The following is a 13,927-nucleotide window of genomic DNA, read 5'->3' as shown; positions in this document are numbered from 1 at the left end:
GGGCACATGCACACCTACAGTGGAATCCACATTGACACATACCCAAAAAAGAAAGTAACCTAGAGCTTTATTTAACACTAGGATATCTAGAAGGCATGCGGTACTGAATCCCACTGGAGGACAGGCCACCCATGATTGGGCTGGTACCAACACAACCTGCCAACTTGGCTTTACTGGCCCTATCAAAGCCTGCTGTCTAATAGACTGTGGCGTGGAACACCTTCACATGTCTGGATTAAAAGAAGGTGGTCTCGGTCGCCACCAGCATTGCTGGTTAGAGCATCCTCACCAGAACAGGAGGGATCCTTTGGGGACATGGCAGAAGCAGCAAGGGAGACACTCCAGCTTCCCTCTGCTCTAAAGGAACCCTCTACAGTCGAAGGAATCATCTTGGCTCCAACACTATCCAATGATGCCTTTAGGGCTTTCCAGGAGTTGTAACAGGATAGCTGGGACATTGGGCATCAAAATGATGGTGATCCAAGAAAACACATACAAGCTATTCAAAATCCCAACCAGTGTCTCCAAGAATCAGCCTTCTGATCGATGAAGGCATCTTTGACCTGGCAAAGGGTCTGTGACATACCCCTTCCTTGCTTTGCCCACCATCAAAGCAGATAGAAAAACAATACCAGGTTCTACCCAAAGGCTTTGAGCACTTCTATCCCCACCTTACATTGTCATTATCTCCACCATCAAGGAGAAAACCAGATCGGAAGGGTCTCCTAAAAGGGGGACTCTTAAAGACAAGGATCCCAAAAAGCTGAACCTTTTCTGCCAAAAGGTATCTCCTTGGTATATCTCCAGTTTCTCATCGCAAACTGTCAGATGGCATTTTAGAAATACAACTTCCTGATGTGGAAGATGGAGACCCCTTTCCTAACTTGGCTGCCACAGGATTGCAGGGCAGATAATCAATGAGGGCCATCAAGGTGCTATAAGTGGCAAATTTGACACAGCCACCAGATGGGTGGCCACAGCAGTCACTATGATCTGGGCCTCCTGGCTCCAGGAATCCAGGATACCAAGGGGTCCAAGCCACAACTCAGGACCTACCCTTTGAGGCCATGGACCTATTTAGTACAAGAGCAGATGGTGTTATATCTCCTCAAAGATTCAAGAGCAACACTCAGATCCCTATGAATATACACCTTGGCACTGTATCGCAAGCCCTTCTGGCACCAGCCACCCCAGAGGCAGAGAATGCCATTGTTCTCTAACAGTCACCATCCCGAATATCTCCCTAGAAAGTGATACATCAGGAAGTTCTGACAGGTTTCAGTTGTGCCCTCTTGCTTGTGCCTCCTGGTGAACTACACCATCCCAGGTGATAAAGTTCCTAGTCATCAGGAAAGACTCCACCATAGCAAGGACTCACCTACTCCAAAACAGATTCCTCACACTCCAGTCATTACTCATTGCAATGATTTTACACCCGATAATAACAGTACAGAACTGCCTTACAATGTTAGGCCATATGTTCACATGTACATAAGTGATGCCACTTGCCAAAATTTGCCTGAGACCACTATGGTTCTGGCTCAGATCAGCATATTCCCTGCAAAGAATCACATAGCTCCATCCCATGTACTCACAACACTGATCTGGCGACTACGTCCCAACAATGTTCAGAAAGGGATGCAGTTTGTGACCCCGTTGGCATCCAGAGATCTTGTCATGGACACATCCATGATGTGAATTGAGATTGAGAATCCCACGTGGAGCAACTGCAGATTCAAAGGGTTTGGTTTTCAGAAGAAACTAAACTACACATAAACATCTAAGATCTCAGGGCCATTAGACTGGCGTAACCCTCAACAGTGCAGATACTGACAGAAAATATATTCTCAGAATATCAATTAGTATGGATCCCTCTTTAGGTGCACATGTCACCCAGGCCTGCAAGTTTGGTCCAATGAGGCCACGGTACCTTTTGCTCCCATGTGGCTGGTACTTCATGCTCCCATGCGAACACAAAGGTTGGAGCAGTCCCAACCCTCCCTCAGTTTCCTCACAACTTGAAGCCGATGTTAACTGAGGACTCCAAAAGCAGAGATGGAGGGCAGGTTTGTGGGATCCACACTGACTGCAACATCTCAAAGAGCCACAGTTACTGTAAGATAAATAATACTCTTTCTTCTTTGAATATGTCAGTGTGGATTCCACTGTAGGTGAGGGCAAGCAGTAACTTTTTCAGAACAGTGCATATGAAGAGTATCAGCTGCATCAGTCCAACAGAGATTGGAGTACAGCTCTCCAAAATTTTGCATCTGATCTGGCAGCCAAGTCCAGTGGGTAATGCTTGAAGACACATGAGTAGCTTGCTCCATGAAGCAACTTTGCAGATCTCAGATATTGGTATGTTGTGGAAGCCTGCTGAGGATGCCACTTGATCACTGGTGGAGTGAGCTCTAATAGTGAGAGAGGTGCATATATTGTGTTATCCATTTTAAGAGTCTCTGGGATGAAAGGGCTTGACCTTTGGACCAGTCAGCTATAACCACAAATAGATGTGGGACCATTCTGAAAGATTTGGTCCTGTCAGAACAACACTGAAGAGCCCTGGACATATCCCAGCTCTGGAGCTTCTTCTCCTCGTGTGGCATGTGGTTTTGGAAAGAACACAGGTAGGTTGATGGATTGATTCAAATGAAATTCTGAAACCACCTTGGTAAATTTGGCTTGAGGTCTCAGTACCACATAGTCTCTGTGAAACACGGTGTATACAGAGGAAAAACAATAAATAAAGTAGTAAGAAAACAAAAGCACAGGAATAACTAAAAATCAATACACATTTAAAGAAAATATGAAAATACATGCATATATTTAATGGCAATTTTATTTTCTACAAAATATTACATTTAAGAACTGTGACCAGCAGTGCTGTGTAGAGAACTTTGTATCTGGCAAAATCAGAAAGTGTACTTACTACGAAAGTTACTTTTGAACTGATTTACTGTAAAGTAGTCTTGTGGGTTTAAAATCAAATCTACCTTCTGCTTTATTTCTAGGTGATAGCTCAACAGGTTTCAAAGAAACATTTAGAGGAGGGTCGTCTCTATCCTCCATTAGTTACTATTCGAGATGTGTCACTGAAAATTGCTGTGAAGGTAAGTGATTTTAGTTCCATCTGCAGCCTCTCTCTACTACCCACACACTTTGTATATGTTACAATTAGATTAGGTGAAGTAAAATATTTTCAGAATTCACTACTCATTTTAAATCAATCTTGATACGAAGCAAGCAGAGTGTATTTTAAAATTTCAAATTCATACAGTTCAGGCATAGGAGTGAAGGAACTGAAAATATTTTATACTCAGTGTTCAATTACAGGTGACTACAGTAGAATGATGTTTCTACTGCTTTCTCTGTTCTCTGGTTAGTTGCATGTTCTGTTCACAGCACCTGATCCATGAAGATTGGAGCCATGAAATCCTATACTGTCAATAGTTTTCTATCCTTTAGTTGCCTTTCAGAAGAATAAATGCCTTCTCACATGCCAGCCTCCTCCTTCTTTTGGCCTACTGCTGCTTGATTTTGTTCCAATCCTCCTTATCTTGACCCATCAGAATAAATAGTGGTTTTTTTGTGAAGTCAAATATGTTTTTCATGCATGGATTTTGCCAAATTGACTCCACTATGTCGGTAGCTTATAAAGTGCCCAAAGTAATTTGATAACCCATAGATTTGGAAGCACTGAAAAATAACAGACTTAGCCCCAGTTCTACTTTCCCTGTGGCTTTTTGTCTCCCACGAGTTCTCAGTTTTATTTCTGAGTGGGTTATCATGCTATAGATAATCCCATTTACTGAACAACCTTTTGGAAGAGCAATGTTGTCAATAGCTCCCTGTCTGTGGAATGGTTCCCTTTGATTCATTTGGAAACAGGATCCCAGGTACATATAAAAAGCCTTGTTGTAGTTGAGTTCTTTTCAGGCTGATAATAGCTGTTTTCCATAGATGTCAAAACATCTCAAAGCAGACTTCTCAGGCTAAAATCAGACTGCCTTTGTGCTTAGCAAATCCTTTCAAAAAGTGATGGAAACTCTCCTCCTCTATTCACTGTGACAGAATTAATCTTTTTAACTTAGGTGCAAAATTTAATGGAAAAAAATTGAAAATGTGTAATTTGATAAATTCATTTCTGGTCTGATCTCTCTCCTAGTTGGAGCTATGCTCTAGGAATTATTTTGGGGAAGTTCTATGGCTTGTGTTATACAGGAAACCAGACTAGGTGATCACTGTGGTCCCTTCTGGCCTTCAAATCTATGAACGCTTGGGCTGTGCCTATTTTCCAGCAAATAGTGGAAGCAGTTCAGGGTTGTAGGCAGGGCTTGGCCACATCTTTCTGCCTTTTAAGCTAGATGAACATTTCCAAAGATATATTGAAATACTGAATTTCTATTAGGAGAGACATTTAAACTTTAACAGTAATGACTTATTCAGTGGTGATAATTGTATGCATGGACCCAAAGAGGATCTCTTGTGGAAATGCCCAAAGAACTTCAGAGGGGGCAGGTTGGGGTCAAGGTCAATCCCTGAAAGCAAATCACAAGGTAACAGCTGTCCCATTTGGGATCATAGCCTCTCCCCAAGCCTAAGACATCTGTGATATAGAGAGGCAGCAATAAGGAGGAGAAAGATGGTTCGCCCTTCCCTAGAAATAGGAGGTTTAATCTGTTTGGGGAGTAAAGAATGCTGCATGTTGGGGGTGGGAGGAAGAGAGAGAGCACATGTGCACAGACACAGATTTTCTCAGCCAGCTGATGCCCTTTCTGTTCAAGAGGCCACTGTGGAAAATGAGTGGGTTCAGATTTCTTCTGAATTCAGTTTTTCTGTAGCCATGTATGCTTTGGTTATGCCATGTTTTGTTTTCATTTAAGATTTCCCAGGAATGTAATGAGGCTTATAACAAAAATTGAAGAATCGGTGAAAATTGGTGGGGGGAAAAGCTTCAGTTTTCTGGGTTAATATTGGGGGATGGGAGGACAGAAAAGCAGCAACAAATAGAGAAAGGTAAGATTATTCTGACCCAGCTCCCTCCTCTGGAAGGAGAGATGGCAGCTTGGTAATCTGGGTAGCCTGGGTTACTAAGACAGAGTGGGCTGGAAGTGGAGAACATAAGGGTGCCATCTTCTAAGGCTCCCTCCTCTAGCTCTTCTGCTTCCAGGCCTGCTCCAGAAGGAGAGATGGTGGCTCTGGTACCTAGGCCATCCAGGTTACTGAGCCACCATCTCTCCTCCTGGGAGCAGAGAATTGGGTCTGGAAATTTCAGCAAATTTTGCTGGGTTTTTTTAGGACTCAAGTACTGATATACCCATGGATGTGTAGGTGTATCTTCCACTATGTTGTCTGTCTTTAAGTGGCTCACATTTACACTTTGACTAATTGATTAATAATAAACATTTCTACTCAATGTAGTATATTAGATTTTCTTAACATAATCAGTATTTTCATGTATGCGAGTGGTCCAAAATTCAGGTGAAAATTGGTAAAAAAATACAAATAACTTTTGTCCAACCTGGGAATCTTTTGGTAAAAACAGCAGACACCAAAAACAAAAGGCCTTAGTAATACAGCACTTGATTCAACTATCTATGGAGAAGTTAGAAGCTTTTAATCAGCACTTAATCAGGTGCTTTTCCCAATCATCACTAAAACAAAGCCCACACACTGGTGTAGGATCAAAACTCACCATTTCTTGGAGATTTAGCTTTACTAAGAAAGATATTGTCAATTATGGCAAACCTTAACAGCTCTGGTCACATCTAGTGGCTGTTGAGCTTTTAAGCAAAATGAAGCAAGAAATATTTCATCTGAAAAGGAAGAGTTAACCTTGGCAAAAGATGATCAAAGTACAAAGAAAGAATTACCTTCTTCGTGTAGAAAAGGCTTGTATCTTCTTAAAAGCAGAGATTTCACTTCTTTCTTCCTTGTGTGAAGGGGGGGACTATTTTGCCCACTGCCGCCATAAAAGCTAGGATGTTACTGGATAAAAGGGAGCAATCCATTTGCACCACCAGAGATAAACTTACAAGAGATACTGGGGGAATTCTGCACCAAAAAATCCAAAATTCTGCATATTTTGTCAAAATAATGCAATATAATCACACAAGTTTCACTTATTTTGGTAATTTATTTAAACTACCATACAGGAAAAAAAGAATCACAATAACTGTTCAGAATTTCCTAAACACATGAAAGTTACAAATAGTTGGTAACCAATACCTTGCATTCCAGTTATAATCCAGGATTTTCATTTAAAATTACCTCACTTTTATTTTGGTGTTTAAAGTGACATTCTACTTTACAGAACACCAAATTGCTCAGACTTTCACACATGAAAGTCATACAGTTTTGCCAGTCATTGTCCTGCAATTTTTTAAATGGTTAAGTACAATCGATCCCGAGCTGTAATCTAACCCCGTTGTGCCTCTCTGGCACAGGAAAAAAAGTGAGAAAAAAGAAAGAAAACAAACAAATTTAGTCTCTAAGGTGCCACAAGTATTCCTTTTCTTTTTGCGGATACAGACTAACATGGCTACTACTCTGAAACCAGACCTTCCTAGCTGAGGATTCAGTTACTGTCATTTACAATAAGGCTCCTTTACACCACTCTAAAACAACGAGGAGTCCGGTGGCACCTTAAAGACTAACATATTTATTTGGGTATAAGCTTTTGTGGGTAAAAAAGCCACTTCTTCAGATGCATGGAAGATGCCTCTGAAGAATTCCATGCATCTTAAGAAGTGGGTTTTTTTACCCTCGAAAGCTTATACCCAGATAAATCTGTTAGTCTTTAAGGTGCCACCGGACTCCTCCTTGTTTTTGTGGATACAGACTAACATGGCTACCCCTCTGATACTTTACACCACTCTGGCAAAGTAAAGGAGCCTTAATTGACTAAGAATGGAAACAATTAACTAACAATGGGAACAGAAGCAGCCTGCCTGCTTAGTTACATTTCTGCTCTGCCTCAGGGACAGAGCTTACTTCACACAGCCCTATTCCTTCAAGCCCGGAATGCAGCAAGAGGGACAGAGTGAATCTCTCTCACTCCTTCACACACAGGCATGCGCCCAGCCCTACCCACTTAACATGTCTCCATGGATGCACGCATGCCCAGCCTCCCACCTCCCTCCCACCGTGATCTGCTCTCTGCTGCCAGCTGCTCCCAGCAGATGCACCCAGGCTGCTGGGAAAGGGGGGGGGTGTTCCCCACAGATTTCTTTGCTCCCCCATTTTTCTGCAGGGGAGCCAAGAAATCTGCAGAAGGTATCAATTCTGCGCCCCTGCGGAGGCACAGAATTCCCCCAGGAGTAAAGAGAGTGAGAAGGCCACAGATGCACCAACATAGCTTTTCAGAAAATTTTGCACAACCTTTGTTAATCCCTTCCTCATAATATATTGGGCCTGATCCACAACTGATGTAAATTCATCTAAATCTGTTTTACACCAGCAGAAGATCTAGTATCTTATGTTAAATGTTGAGCTATCATCATTTCTACTTCTACTTTTGGAACAGCACTGCAATAAACTTAACAGGTTGTAATTGTCAACTTGGTTGTGTTCTTCCAGATTGCAGAACAAGCCTACAGCAATAAGACAGCATCTTTCTATCCTGAGCCTGAAGACAAGGAAGCATTCATCCGCTCACATGTTTATAGCACTGATTATGACAACTTTGTGGTGGACTCTTACGTCTGGCCCAAGGAAGCCATGAAAATACAGACTGGAAATCTTTAATAGAAAATGAACAAGGTAGCAGTAGTTGAAAGAATTCAGATACTTATTACTTTTTTGTCTGTTAAATCTAAAAATTGTTAGTTTTTTTTTAAATCTTTAATAGAAAATGAACAAGGTAGCAATAGTTGGGTTCAAATATTTAGTAGTTTTCTGTTAAATCTAAAAATTGTTTTTTTTATATGCTGAAAACTTTTACAGTAAGACTAATTTTTTCTTTAAAACTTTGTACTTTTATTTCAAATTAATTGATTAAGCTGCTAAAATAACTACACAAGAATAAAAATCAATTTGGGCAATGGACTTTTGGCAATTGTTTCCCTTTTTTCCTTTGATTTTCAGCTGGAATATTACAGAACATATTTATTATGGAGAATCACATCTCTATACATTTCTGACGTATTACAATACATTGTAATAGAGGACTAAATCCTGCTCTCACTGATGCCACTAACTTCAGTGAAATCAGGATTATGTCCAAACTGACAAACAGTATGGCAGAGACTAAATAACCTAAGAATGCACAATCTGTTTAATTAAGGAAAGGCACCGTACAATTTGCATGTAAAATAGTTATATTATTATCTTTAAATAAAAATAATGAAAGCATTTTTGTTTTAAAACATGGTAAATATAGAATATTTTTCCCTAGGAAAAACTGTATGCACATTTGCAATCAAGCAGGTGCAATGGCAGCTGTCAAGAGAGAGTTTTCTAATGAGAGAAGCTAATGAATATCCCTTCAAAGCCTACATATATCTCCCTCTAGTGATTGAGTGGTTTTTTTACTAATATATATTAGCTATGTTAATCTTCAGTATTCATTTCACTAAAATGGAAGTGTCCATAGCACATGTTAAATATATAACCATGTCTTCCAAAACATTACATAGTTATGTGATTTATTTACCTGTTCATTTCTGTTAAATTATGTATTTGGTTTAGTTTTACATTTTTTATATCTTTTAAACTTGTAAGACTTCATCCCCCCCATGTGAAATAACAGCTACTCTGATATTTGGTACACTTCAGTAGTGTGGTTCTCTGACTTGAGGCTCATGAAAATCCTGTGTACTGTATATTCTGGGCATAAAGAGCCTATTAAAGGGTTGTGAATAGGACTCTTTATACCTAAATATTTTGTAGACAGCCATACTGACATTAGCAATCTGCTGAGCAGGCCAGCTGTGCATCTCTGTATTAAACCCTTATGTGTGCACGCTCTTTATATACAACTTATAAATCTTTGAATATTTCAGTCTGTTAAAACACAGACTACCAAAGCAAAAGTTCAGTCTTTATAACCAGTTTCCAGACTATCCAAATAGTTTATCTAAGGAAAAGAAAGCTCTCCAACCCTTTAGAGAGCAAGCACATTTTATTGTTTGACATTCATTGAATACATATTACCCTTTAGCACCTGGCTGTGATGTTCAGTAAATTGTTCGTTTTGATTTCTTTGGCATTGTTCCTAATAAATGCTCAAATAAATTGGTTAGTCTCTAAGGTGCCTTTTCTTTTTATTGTTCCTACAGTAATCCTTAAAATCTCAATGCTGAATTTCAGTAATTTTCCCCGACATATCATTTCATATGAAACTGCTGTGTTCATATCTCATTCTGTACTCTTTATTTATAAGCTCTCAAACAATTATGAAAATTCTTACCTGGCAATGGCATTTATCCTTGTGTAGACGGGGTTATCGTTGTACACTTGCACTTAATCATGTTGAGACATCAGTCATCACCTGCATTGTTCTGGATTCATTATTGGTCTAGAAATGGCATTTATCAATCAACGATTTCCCCTATGTTTAATCCCCCTGGATTAATATGTCCGTCTAGACCATACACGTTATCTTTTCTTAAAGAAAATAAAACTACTTGAAAATATTTTTTTAAAACTATCTTGAATACTAAAGTGGCTCTATCCCTCTCCCATTTAGATTTTTTGACCATCCCCATCAATTTTCCTACTTTCACTTCCCCTATTATGAACCTTTTTGTTGATTTCCAGTGGTTGAAACTTATTTTAAAGCCTTTCTATACTGTTCCTTTAAAAAAGTACACCACTCACAATATCCTAGGATTAGTAATTACCAACGGTCTTATCAGTGATTTAGGTTTTGTATATAATGTGCATCAGCATGTACTTTGACATTTCACTAGATGGCCCGAAGTAAACTGTTGTCGAATTATCCCCCCAACAGAAATGTAAAAGACTTCTAGGGTAGTTTGGATAAAATAGAGAGTCTCTCTGCACAGAACCAGAAAAAGGAATTATATTGGTTCAGATGCTCAGGTATGGCCAAGGTGCACTTGACGTAACTATGGAAGGATTGCAAAACTCGCTGTAAATCACTTGTGTCCCCAGATCCTGAGCTGTTTAGTGCCAGGCTGGACCCCTTGATGCTGAGGGCAGTTTAGCAGCCCAAGGAGCCAGTCCAGCAGAAAGGGTCTGGATACAGATACCTCAGCCGTTCTTTCATGGCTAAACCCTGACTGTGCTGACAGGCAAGAAGTGGGATGAATCATGACAGCATTGCGACCTGCCTGAAGCTCTCCCGGCATTGAAGAGAAACGCTGAAGGCTGTATTTGCTGGCTTTATGTTTAGGCTGTTTTGTGCCACTAGAACAGCCCCAATATATCAGATTACAACAGTTTTTTTCCATTCATTATATACTATGAGATCCTGTCAGTATTTTTTTTTTTTATTTTATCATGTCTTTCATGGTATTGACTGCAACCACACAAAAAATAGTAACATTTCTAATTAAGCAAAGACACTTCTTAATCACCCTTACTGAAAGACTGAAATATTGCTATACATTATTTCAATTTAGTTGCTATTTTGAAAAAATAGCAAAATATTCATTTCAAACATGGTCATGTGTATTTTACTTCAGATAGGTCAGACTCAGTTAAAGTAGACATTGGTTAATAATTGTCTGGTGTGCTACATGCTCCCAAAAGACAGTGTTTCACGTATATGCAATTCACCTAGAACTGATACCATCACTGAGTGGTCTGATTCAATTCGACTAAGTTAATTTTTACAGCTCAATGGCACATCTGATTCCTATGCTGTTGCTTGGAAAAACGAAGCAGCAAAGACAGTGCCTCAGTGGTTCCTGACACACAGACACTTGTATTGTTCAGAAGCATTCTTCTAGTTCAATACACAGTAGGTCAATGGCATGACATTTACTGTGATACTCCACCATCAATGGGAATGCACAAAGAAATCAAATTTCTGAGATTTATCTTATTTAAATGTATTGCATTACACACATACTGCTTCAGGTGAAAGACTGCCATCTAGTGGCACCTTAGAGACTAACTAATTTATTAGAGCATAAGCTTTCGTGGGCTACAGCCCACTTCATCGGATACATAGAAGTGAACGTGTATATATATATATATGTTCACACATACAGATAAGTTGGAAGTTACCATACAAACTGTGAGAGGGTAATTCGTTAAGATGCGCTATTATCAGCAGGAGAAAAAAAACTTTTGTAGTGATAATCAAGATGGCCCATTTAGACAGTTGACAAGAAGGTATGAGGATACTTAAGAAAATAGATTCAATATGTGTAATGACCTCACAGTCTGTATGGTAACTTCCAACTTATCTGTGTATATATATATTGTGACAAAGCTCTGTCCTTCCCTCCGGGGGTCCCGCGTTTCCTGGCAGATTTTGCTAGCCTCAGGGGCTCACTCTGACCCTCCACGTAACCCTTCTCTCTCTAGAGACAAGGGTAACAAGTCTCTCTAGAGACAAGTCTACTGAGCCATCTTCATCATAAGCCAGCAAGGGAGGTGAAGAGAAGTTATCCTTCTTTGCACAGTCTCTGTTGTCTCCCAGTCTCAGTGATTAATCAGGGACCAAAGATGGGGCAGGGGGCAGCCCAGGCCCACCCTCTACTTCGGGCTCCAGCCCAGGGACCCTAATAGTATCAGCTATGATAGCTGACCTTTTAGAAACATGACATGTACAATTCCCTGGCCTACTTCCCCCCACAGCAGCCCTCACTTCCTCAAGCTCCACTTCACCCTTACCTCAGGGCCTCCTTCCTTGTGCCTGATATGGTGTGTACTACTCAGCCTCTCCAACAACACAACTTCCTCCCCCAGCTCCTGACATGCACATCCACCTGACTGACTGGGAGGCTTTTAACTAGTTTCAGCCAGCCCCTGATTGGCTTCAGGTGTCCCAAACAACCTAGCATTCTCCCTGCCTTCTGGAAAGTTCTTAATTGACCTGGAGCAGATGCCATTTCACTTACCCTGGTACCAGGGATTTGTTTAGCCTGGAGCTAATATATCTAGCTCCCACTACTTTTCTATAGCCATCTGGCCTTGCCCCATCACAATATATTATATATATATATATATATATAATATTACTGTATGTTCCATTCTATGCATCCGATGAAGTGGGTTGTAGCCCACGAAAGCTCATGCTCTAATAAATTTGTTAGTCTCTAAGGTGCCACAAGTCCTCCTTTTCGCGGATACAGACTAACAGGGCTGCTACTCTGAAACCTGCCATCTAGTGAATCACTAACACCACTTCCTGCAACGGTGTGTGTCATCTGACAAATCTACTATAGCCAGGTACTGCCTTGGTTTGTGAGACAGACAGAATGACAGATCAGAGGGGTATGGAATGCAGAGGAGAACTGATAAAGAATACAGTAGCCATGTATGTATTAAATAGATAAAGAAAAAAGGCAAATCCAAGCCCCATGCATTATTTTTTTACAGTACCCAAAAGAATGCAAGGCATCTCACAGTACAGATACAAATCTCAGGTTTCAGAGTAGCAGCCGTGTTAGTCTGTATCCGTAAAAAGAAAAGGAGTACTTGTGGCACCTTCGAGACTAACAAATTTATTAGAACAGAAGCTTTCATGAGCTACAGCTCACTTCATCGGATGCATTCAGTGGAAAATATAGTGGGGAGATTTTTATATACACAGAGACCATGAAACAATGGGTGTTACCATACACACTGTAACAAGAGTGATCAGAAAAGGTGAGCTATTACCAGCACTGCATGCATCCGCTGAAGTGAGCTGTAGCTCACGAAAGCTTATGCTCAAATAAATTTGTTAGTCTCTAAGGTGCTACAAGTACTCCTTTTCTTTTTACCAGCAGGGGAGCGGGGGGGGGAGGGGAGGGGGGGGGAGGAGAAACCTTTTGTAGTGATAATCAAGGTGGGCCATTTCTAGCACTTTACAAGAACAGGAGAAGAAATAAACAAGGGGAAATAGTTTTACTTTGTAATGACACATCCACTCCCAGTCTTTATTCAAGCCTAAATTAATTGTATCCAGTTTGCAGATTAATTCCCATTCAGCAGTCTCTCGTTGAAGTCTGTTTTTGAAGTTTTTTGTTGAAGAATTGCCACTTTTAGGTCTGTAATCGAGTGACCAAAGAGACTGAAGTGTTCTCCGACTGGTTTTTGAATCTCACAATCCTTGGCCAGAACAGCTAAAAGCTAATATAACTGGGAAATAACAAGACAGGAGATGGAAAGGAAAGGATAGACAAATTGATAACACAATAAAATTACACGGTTTTTGAGCAAAGGCTAGGCCATAAAAGAATAAATGGGTGGTATTTTTTTCAAAATTTTGTTTTAGTAAGAAATAAAATGTTAGTTGGCTCATTTCTTATGCACTTTAAAAATGGTTTTAATACAGGCTTTACAGAGCAGGCCAGGGTGCTGCACAGACTAAAGCATGGAGCAGAGTAGTCTATTTTTGTTGTTAATGCAAAATAATTGGACTGTGCAGCCCCTTCAACCCTCCTCTTCCCCACCCAAGCCCATACAAAAAAGTTGCTACAGGCCTAGACCTGAAGAAACTACCAAGTGTCATGCGGGTGAGGCGCCAGACAGACTACATAATTCTGAGTACTATAGTGTGAGATTGTGCAATTCGCAACCACTGCCTTGCAGGCTGCCTCATGGACCAAGAGGTGATAAATGCATGGTATGCATGTATGGTATCAGATGTAGATTTAACAGTCATTTACACAAGTAAATATTTAAACCTCAAAAGCTTATGATTAAGGCCCTTCGTTTTGGGGTTTTATTTTACTTAATTTTTCCCAGGAATTTCTGTGTTTGTTACTACAACTACCAAAAGCAGATGAAAATCATTGCAAAAAAA

General features: G+C 40.2%; 1 protein-coding gene across 2 annotated transcripts in view; it reads left to right on the top strand.

The window, feature by feature from the left end:
• ME1 (malic enzyme 1) overlaps positions 1–9,249 on the top strand; it is a 348,457-nt gene extending 339,208 nt beyond the window's left edge. For both annotated transcript variants that reach the window (XM_048845114.2, XM_048845115.2), the window contains 2 exons: positions 3,012–3,110; positions 7,579–9,249. In XM_048845114.2, coding sequence (XP_048701071.2) covers positions 3,012–3,110; positions 7,579–7,746 — 267 coding nt within the window. In that variant the 3' untranslated portion in view covers positions 7,747–9,249. The remainder of the gene's footprint in view (positions 1–3,011; positions 3,111–7,578) is intronic.
• Positions 9,250–13,927: the final 4,678 nt, after the last annotated feature.

The sequence above is a fragment of the Caretta caretta genome, chromosome 3, assembly GCF_965140235.1.
Source record: "Caretta caretta isolate rCarCar2 chromosome 3, rCarCar1.hap1, whole genome shotgun sequence".
Taxonomy (NCBI): domain Eukaryota; kingdom Metazoa; phylum Chordata; order Testudines; family Cheloniidae; genus Caretta; species Caretta caretta.
Note: the sequence above shows the minus strand (reverse complement) of the source record. Positions and strands in the feature narration are given on the sequence as shown.